The 9,345-nt window shown below is 38.6% G+C and overlaps 1 protein-coding gene across 2 annotated transcripts in view; it reads right to left on the reverse strand.

Moving 5' to 3' along the window:
* Nucleotides 1–9,345, reverse strand: part of LOC107609469 (cytochrome P450 714A1) — a 46,212-nt gene that overhangs the window by 27,295 nt on the left and 9,572 nt on the right. For both annotated transcript variants that reach the window (XM_021107585.1, XM_021107584.1), the window contains exons 2-3: nt 8,586–8,593; nt 26–33 (exon numbers count right to left, since the gene is read on the reverse strand). In XM_021107585.1, coding sequence (XP_020963244.1) covers nt 26–33; nt 8,586–8,589 — 12 coding nt within the window. In that variant the 5' untranslated portion in view covers nt 8,590–8,593. The remainder of the gene's footprint in view (nt 1–25; nt 34–8,585; nt 8,594–9,345) is intronic.

Raw genomic sequence — 9,345 nt, forward strand, 5'->3', positions numbered from 1 at the left:
ATTATATGAGAGAGGTAGAGAGATCAGAGAACTAATAATAGATCATCAAGATTGGAATCTTTATCTGCGTTAGATAGATAACTAGTTGATGACAGATTCATGACTTTTTATTACTTTTAAATTAAAGTCGCGATTAAATTTTAAAGTAACATAACTGACGTCTTTTTTATATATAGAATTTGAAAATGACGGTTTTGCTTTAATATATACAAATCAAACAAAAAAAAATCTAAAAGTTATTCGTCAAAAATTAAAGAGTAAGTAACTATTTTCGACCATAAAATATTTAAGCGCTGACAAAATTGACCATAACTAATTTAAACAAGACTTGTAATCATGAAAGATTAACTCCACTTGATAAATCTAACCAATCGTTAAATTTAAAATTAATTTTATTAAAAATTTTATAAAATTTTTAAAATGCCATTTTCTTTCATCTTCTCCATCCCAATTTTTTACCAAAACCAAATTCATAAGGACCTCCCTTCACCATTCTCAATCTCCTTCCCTCCCCATTCTCAGATCGTCGCTGCCAGATTCTTTCTCGCCAGATCTACTCCTCATTTAGTACTATTATAAAAAAAAAAAGGACAAAACAACTCTGTTTTGATTGTGAGACAATGAGAATAAGTGTGTTTTGGAGAGAAAAATCAAATCAATGGAAGGAAAAATAGGACGGGAGCGGAACAGTGGATGTACACGCCAACAAGCTCCTGAGTGCACGTGACATGCATGAAGCTCAGTCATTCACCATCAGAGCCCGGGAGTGTGACCCACGCTTCGAAGTCACGTAACTACTTCTTACCGTAATTGACACCTCGTGGCCGGCGAGGCCAGGATCAACGATCTCGTTGACTGGTACAGCATTCTCAAGGTTATTTTCTACTAACATCATCTCGACTACATCCCCTCTTAATCCACACCGCAACCCTTTTGCATTCTCTACCTACGCCTTCTCCCTCGTAAGGATGCATGGTCCATACTCTCAAACCCTTACAAGAAAGCAATCTTTGATAACGACCTCAGGCTCCTTACCGAAAAAAAAATATTTTGTAGTTATCCAAAACTAAGCCCAATAATCATGACGACGACGCTGCCAAGGAGTAGATTTGGCGAGGAAGAATCTGGCAGCGACTGAGAATGGGGAGGGAAGGAGATTGAGAGTGGTGAAGGAAGGGCCTGATAAATTTGGTTTTAGTAAAATATTGGAATGGAGAAGACGAAAGAAAAAGGCATTTTAGAAATTTTATAAAATTTTTAATGAATTAATTTTAAATTTAACGATTGGTTAGTGTTAGAGAATCATTAGCATCAATTTAGATCAATTAGTATCGTCTATTTTTATATAGTATATCTGTATATTAATTATAGGATTCTATGCCTTTATTACTCTGATTCATTTAGCACCTATAATACCTCTTGTATATTGTACCTTTGATCAGATTCAATAATACACTTTTCATATTCCTCTCATAGTCTCTTGTTTCTAACATGGTATCAGAGCTTAGGCCTTTTTTTTTTCAATGAATATTAGTTCATAGCCCCATTGTTTTTCCTTTCCGGCAATGTTCTTTGGCCTCTTTTTCCGTTCCCTTTTCGACGCTTTGGTTCGTCACTCCCGTCACCATCTTGTTCGTCTTGTCGCCGTGATTCCATCGCAACCAGAAACGCCGCCATCCGTCTCCAGACGCGCCTCCACGCGCCGCTGAAAGACGCTGCCACGACCAGGTTGCTCTCCCTTCCAGATTCCACCTGTGCCTCTTTGCCCTCATTTTTCTCTGTGTTTCCGACGATTTGGTTCGTCACCTCCGGCATCATTGTGATCTTCTCTTCGTCATCTTTCCAACATCGCCGACATCGCCACCAGACGCCACCGGACGCGCTGTCACGCGCCGCCGGAAGTGAGCTGGCCACCTCTGTTGTTTTGCCTCCAGAAGGTTCAGTAGCCGTTGATCTCGTGCCGATCCAACGCCCTAGGTCCTGCCACATGTCGCGACGAAGCTTTCCTTGGCCAACCTGACCCGACCCGACCCGTCCGACCCGGACCACATCTGACCCGCGCCTCCAGCTCGCTGCCAGCATGTCTCTCTCCCTCCTCTCAGGTGCTACCACGTGTCATTATTCGCTGATGTGGCAGACAAGTGGGACCCTCCCTAAGGTTTTTTGGTGAGCTCTTTCCGATTTCGCGCTCCGTTTTCTCATTTTCTGCTTCGAAATTGCAGTTTTCTCTCCTCTCTTTGTTTTGTGTGACTACTGTTATGAAAAAGTCGGATGTTTTTGTTGCCACAGACAGAAAGGATACATTCTGTCAAAACTGCAACCGTTTTGGGTACCTTTTCTCCGTCTGCCCCTCTGTTGAATGTCGGACATGCCACCAGAACGGGCATATTAGCTACCATTGTTCACAGTTGTTCTGCCGTTATTGCAAGCTCTCGGGACATTTGATTACTACCTGTCCTACTCGTCCACCACGTCCTATGCCTACTTCTGCTGTTACTGCTACTACTGAACCTACCACCTCTGCACCTTTCAACCCGTCTCCTGTCTCTCTATCTGATATTGCATCTCTTCTACAGCGTCTTCTCTCTGTTTCTGGTAATACCCCTACTGCTTTATCGACCCCTCCAGGTAATTCTAAATGGTACTTTGACTCGGGTTGCTTTAATCACATGTCTCCATTGCGTAATATTTTCTCGTCCATGTCTACAACTACAAATGGTCCTTCTGTCAATACTGCAAATGGCTCCCTCTTGCACGCAACACACAAGGGTTCTATATCCCAGTCATCTCTTAATCTTCCTGATACTTACTACATTCCCAAATTAAACTTCAATCTTATTTCTGTTGGTCAACTTGTTGATTTGGGTTTTGACGTCACCTTTTCTGTTTCTGGTTGTCGTGAACAGGATCCTCGGACAGGACAAATCATCGGGACTGGACGTAAGGTCGGAAGGTTGTTTGAACTCGAAAGTCTTCATATTCCTCCTGTACCAAGTCTCTGTGCTGCTTCTTCTCCATCTACCCTTCACTTATGGCATCAACGTCTTGCCCACACCTCCTTAGGAAAATTGCGTCCTCTTGTGTCTCAGGATGTTTTAGGTCAAGTTCCAAATGAATCTTTTGATTGCATTTCTTGCCAAACTGCCAAACAACCTGCTTTATCTTTTCACAAAAATTCATCTCTTGCTTGCTCTCCTTTTGATATCATTCACTCTGATGTTTGGGGCCTCGCTCCCACTGCCTCTATGGGCGGAGCTCGATACTTTGTCGTTTTCATTGATGATTATTCCCGTTTTACTTGGGTTTATTTGATGACTAATCGCCATGAGTTACCTCAGATCTCTATCAACTTTGCTACTATGATTAAAACTCAGTTTTCCAAGGTCATTAAGGTTTTCCGACGTGATAATGCTATGAAATACCGTGATTCCAAACTCTTAGCCTTTTCTTGCAGAACAGGGTACTCTATCTGAGTTTTCTTGTCCTAGTACGTCTCAACAAAATGGAAGAGCTGAATGCAAACCCCGTCACATTCTTGACTCCGTCCGTGTAATGCTCCTTTTTTCTTCGTGTTCTGAGCGTACTTGGGGTGAAGCTGTTCTTACTGCTGTTCATGTTATCAATAGACTCCCTTCTTCTATTCTTGGTAACATTACTCCCTTTGAGCGTCTTTATCATACCCCCCATATTATAGTTCTCTTCGAGTTTTCGGTTGTGTATGTTTTGTTCTTTTTCAGCCTCATGAACACAGTAAACTTGAACCTCGGGCTCATATGTGTTGTTTTCTTGGTTATGGCACTGAACACAAGGGTTATCGTTGTTGGGATCCTCTCTCTAAATGTATTCGTATATCTCGTCATGTTGTCTTCTGGGAGCATCACATGTTTTCTCGGTTCTCATCCTTTGAGTCGATTCCTACTACTCAGTCACCTTTGTTTACTAACCCCAATGTTGATCTTTTTCCTAGTGATGATTCTACAGGTTCTATCTTGAGTGACCCTCCACAGCCTCATGTTCCTCTGCCTTCTACATCTCCCGATGATTCCAGACTGGACGATGATCCTGCTCCTACCGTCATGCCTCCTCCTCCTGCTCGTTCTTCTAGGGTAAGGAATCCACCTCCTCATCTTCTTGATTACCATTGCTTTTCTACTATTTTTCATCAACATGAACCTAAGACATTTCAGAGAAGCCTCCTCAAACCCAAATTGGCAACAAGCAATGCAAGAAGAATTACAAGCACTTGAAAAAGCACACACATGGGATCTGGTTGATCCTCCTTCTGATCAGGAAGTTGTGGGCAGTAGATGGGTATACAAGATCAAGACTCGCTCTGATGGCTCTATTGACCGTTATAAGGCCCGCTTGGTTGCTCAAGGTTGTACGTAAGAGTATGGCATTGATTATAAAGAGACTTTTGCCCCTGTCGCTCGTCTTACGTTTATTAGAGCTCTTCTTGCCATTGCCGCGGTTAAAAAATGGTCTCTCAGTCAGATGGATGTGAATAATGCATTTCTTAATGGGGATTTGAAAAAGACAGTCTATATGAAACCACCTCTGGGATATCCTTGTCCTTCTAATAAGGTTTGTCTCCTTCGCAAGGCACTTTATGGACTTAAGCAAGCTCCTCATGAATGGTTTGACAAGTTCAGCACTACCATATGCAATCTTGGTTTTACTTCTAGCCCTCATGAGAATGCGCTCTTCATTTGTAAAAGTGAATGTGGAGTTGTTGTTCTACTTTGTATGTTGATGACATGATAATTACTGGGGATGATGTTGATGGTATCTCTGATCTAAAGGCCTCACTTCACCGTACCTTTGAGATGAAAGATCTTGGTTCTCTCAGCTATTTTCTTGGTCTCGAGGTCATCTCCACCGATGATGGCATCTATCTCTCTCAGGCAAAGTATGCTTCAGATCTTCTTGCTCGCGCTGGGATTACAGATAGTCGCACTGAGTCTACTCCTCTTGAGCCTAATGTTCGATTTACCCCTATGGATGGCACTGTTTTGGATAATCCGACTCTCTATCGACAGTTAGTTGGCGGTCTCGTCTACTTGACTGTCACCCGACCAGACATCGCCTATCCGGTTCATGTACTTAGCCAGTTCTTGTCAGCTCCTTGTACTACTCACTATGCGGCAGTTCTACGCATTCTTCGCTACATCAAAGGCACTCTCTTTCATGGGCTTTATTTTTCTGCCCATTCCTCTTTGTCTCTTCAGGCTTACTCCGATGCTGATTGGGCTGGTGATTGATGAGCGGATAATTTATACGCTTTTTGGCATTGTTTTTAGTATGTTTTTAGTAGGATCTAGTTACTTTTAGGGATGTTTTCATTAGTTTTTATGTTAAATTCACATTTCTGGACTTTACTATGAGTTTGTGTGTTTTTCTGTGATTTCAGGTATTTTCTGGCTGAAATTGAGGGACTTGAGCAGAAATCAGATTCAGATAGAGTTTCTAGAGTTTCTACACTCCATAGATTAAGGTGTGGAGCTCTGCTGTTCCTCAAAGATTAATGCAAAGTACTGCTGTTTTCTATTCAATTCATCTTATTTCGCTTCTAATATATCCATTCGCACCCAAGAACGTGATGAAGGTGATGATTATGTGTGACGCTCATCACCATTCTCCCATATGAACACGTACCTGACAAACACTTCTGTTTTACATGAAATAAGATAGAATGAATATCTCTTAGATCTCCTAACCAGAATCTTCGTGGCGTAAGCTAGAATGATGGCGGCATTCAAGAGAATCCGGAAAGTCTAAACCTTGTCTGTGGTATTCTGAGTAGGATTCAATGATTGAATGACTGTGACGAGCTTCAAACTCGCGAGTGCTGGGCGTTAGTGACAGACGCAAAAGGAGGGTGAATCCTATTCCAGCATGATCGAGAACCGACAGATGAATAGCCGTGCCGTGACAGGGTGCGTGAGCATATTATTCACTGAGAGGAGGGGATGTAGCCACTGACAACGGTGATGCCCTTGCATAAAGCCAGCCATAGAAAGGAGTAAGACTGATTGGATGAAGATAGCAGGAAAGCAGAGGTTCAGAGGAACGAAAGCATCTCCATTCGCTTATCTGAAATTCTCACCAATGAATTACATAAGTATTTCTATCCCTATTTTATTATATTGAATTCGAAAACACCATTATCCATTTATATCTGCCTAACTGAGATCTGCAAGGTGACCATAGCTTGCTTCATACCAACAATCTCCGTGGGATTCGACCCTTACTCACGTAAGGTATTACTTGGACGACCCAGTGCACTTGCTGGTTAGTTGTATCGAAGTTGTGAACCATGGTATTGGCACCATGTTCTTGGCGCCACTTCCAGGGAAAGAAAGAGCCATGAATTTTACATAATTGAAGTGTAATCACGATTATGCATACCAAGTTGCTCACATTGCCAGGGATTGTTCGAGCATGGACATCACAATTTCGTGCACCAAGTTTTTGGCACCGTTGCCGGGGATTGTTTGAGTTTGGACAACTGACGGTTCATCTTGTTGCTCAGATTAGGTAATTTCCTTTTTATTTTATTTTCAAAAAAAATTTTTTTTTTCAAAAATATTTCTAAAATTTTCTCATCTGTTTTCGAAAATAATAAAAAAAATGTTTTCAAAAATTTATTCAAAATTTTTAAAGAATGAATTCTAGTGTTTCATGAAGCATGTGAAGCCTGGCTGGCTGTAAAGCCATGTCCAATTCCTTTGGGAATGAGCATGTAGGGCTTGTCATGTCTGAATTACACTCATATTTTGATTAAAGCTTGGCTGGCTATTAAGCCATGCCTGACCCTTTGATTGGAGCTTTAAGACTAACATGGCAAGATTCCTGGAATTCATATTAAAAATTTTGGAATCCTTATTTTCTTTTTTCAAAAGAATTTTTCGAAAAATATAAAATAAAAATCCAAAAAAAATAGAAAATCATAAAAATCAAAAATATTTTTGTGTTTCTTGTTTGAGTCTTGAGTCATATCATAAGTTTGGTGTCACTTGCATATGCATCTTGCATTTTTTGAAAATTTCATGTATTCATAGTGTTCTTCATGATCTTCAAGTTGTTCTTGGTAAGTCTTCTTGTTTGATCTTGATGATTTTTTGTTTTGTGTCTTTTCTTGTTTTTCATATGCATTCTTGAATTCTTAGTGTCTAAGCATTAAAGAATTCTAAGTTTGGTGTCTTGCATGTTTTCCTTGCATAAAATTTTTTTTCAAAATTGTGTCTATGATGTTCATCTTGACATTCAAAATATTCTTGGTGTTCATCTTGACATTCATAGCATTATTGCATGCATTCATTGTTTTGATCTAAAAATTTCATGCATTGCATAATTTTCATGTTTCTCATAAAAATTTCAAAAATCAAAAAAAAAAAAAATCTTTCCCTTTTTCTCTCATCAAATTCAAAAATTTGAATTGACTTTTTCAAAAATTTTTAAAAATCTAATTGTTTCTCATGAGTCAAATCAAATTTTCAATTTGAAAATCTTATCTTTTTCAAAAATCAAATCTTTTTCAAAATTCTTAGTTATTTTCGAAAATTCCAAAAATATTTTTCAAAAATCTTTTTCTTATTTTTATATCAAATTTTCGAAAATAACATAATCAATTAATGTTTTGATTCAAAAATTTGAAGTTTGTTACTTGCTTGTTAAGAAAGATTCAAACTTTAAGTTCTAGAATCATATCTTGTGATTTCTTATGAATCAAGTCATTAATTGTGATTTTAAAAATCAAATCTTTTTCAAAACTAATTTCAATCATATCTTTTCAAAAATATCTACTTATCTTATCTTTTTCAAAAAAATATCTTTTTAAAATATCTTTTCTAACTTCCTAACTTCTTATCTTTTTCAAAATTTGTTTTCAACTAACTAACTAACTTTTTGTTTGTTTCTTAACTTTTTCAAAACTACCTAACTAACTCTCTCTCTCTAATTTTCGAAAATATCTTCCCTTTTTTTCAAAAATTTCTTTTTAATCAACTAATTATTCTAATTTTTATTTTTAATTTTAAAAAAAATTTTCGAAAAAAATACTAACAATTTTCAAAAACCATTTTCGAAAATCACTAACTCTTTTTCAAAATAATTTTCGAAAATTATCCCTCCCCCATCCTATTCTATTTATTCATTCATATCCTAACATCTCATCTCACATCTCTGCCATCCTCACAGTTGTGTTTCTTCCATTATATTACATTCTTTGTCTCCCCCTCTTCTTCTACTCACACAGGGATCCCTATACTGTGGTATAAAGGATCTCTATTATTATTATTATTTTTCTGTGCCCTCTTCTTTGTCATATGAGCAGGAGCAAGGATAAGAACATTCTTGTGGAAGCAGATCCAGAACCTGAAAGGACTCTGAAGAGAAAATTAAGAGAAGCTAAAATACAACAATCCAGAGATAACCTTTCAGAAATTTTCGAACAAGAAGAGGAGATGGCAACCGAAAATAATAATAATGTAAGGAAGATGCTTGGTGACTTTACTGCACCTAATTCCAATTTACATGGAAGAAGCATCTCCATTCCTGCCATTGGAGCAAACAACTTTGAGCTACCATCTCTCTTTCCATTCATGATCATCCCTTCTGTTTTCCATTTACCACTCACATCCATACACCCACCACCTTCAAAATTCATCAACATCTCTCTCCCACCCAATCCCACCCATATGGCCGAATACACACTCCCATCCATCTCCTCCATATCTTCTTCTTCTTCTTCTTCTTCTATTCTTTCTTCTTTTGCTCGAGGGCGAGCAACATTCTAAGTTTGGTGTGGTAAAAGCATAGCTTTTTTGTTTTTTCCATAACCATTGATGGCACCTAAGGCCAGAGAAACCTCTAGAAAGAGGAAAGGGAAGACAAAAGCTTCCATCAAGGGTCTATAGCTCAGTGGTAGAACATTTGACTGCAAATCAAGAGATCCCTGAGATACCTCAGGGGATACATTTTCTTCCACACAATTATTGGAAGCAACTAAGGGTGGAACATCAAGAGCACTCCATCATCCTTCATGAAATCAGAGAAGATCTAAAAGCAATGAAGGAGGAGCAACAAAGGCAAGGAAGAGACATAGAAGAGCTCAAGGACATCATTGGTTCCTCAAGAAGAAAATGCCACCATCACTAAGGTGGATTCATTCCTTGTTCTTATTTCTTCTGTTTTTCGTTTCTATGTTATGTGCTTACCTATGTTTGTGTCTTCATTACATGATCATTAGTAGTTAGTAACTGTGTCTTAAAGTTATGAATGTCCTATGAATCCATCACACCTCTTAAAAGAAAAATGTTTTAATTCAAAAGAACAAGAAGTACA

The sequence above is a fragment of the Arachis ipaensis genome, chromosome B07, assembly GCF_000816755.2.
Source record: "Arachis ipaensis cultivar K30076 chromosome B07, Araip1.1, whole genome shotgun sequence".
Lineage (NCBI taxonomy): Eukaryota > Viridiplantae > Streptophyta > Magnoliopsida > Fabales > Fabaceae > Arachis > Arachis ipaensis.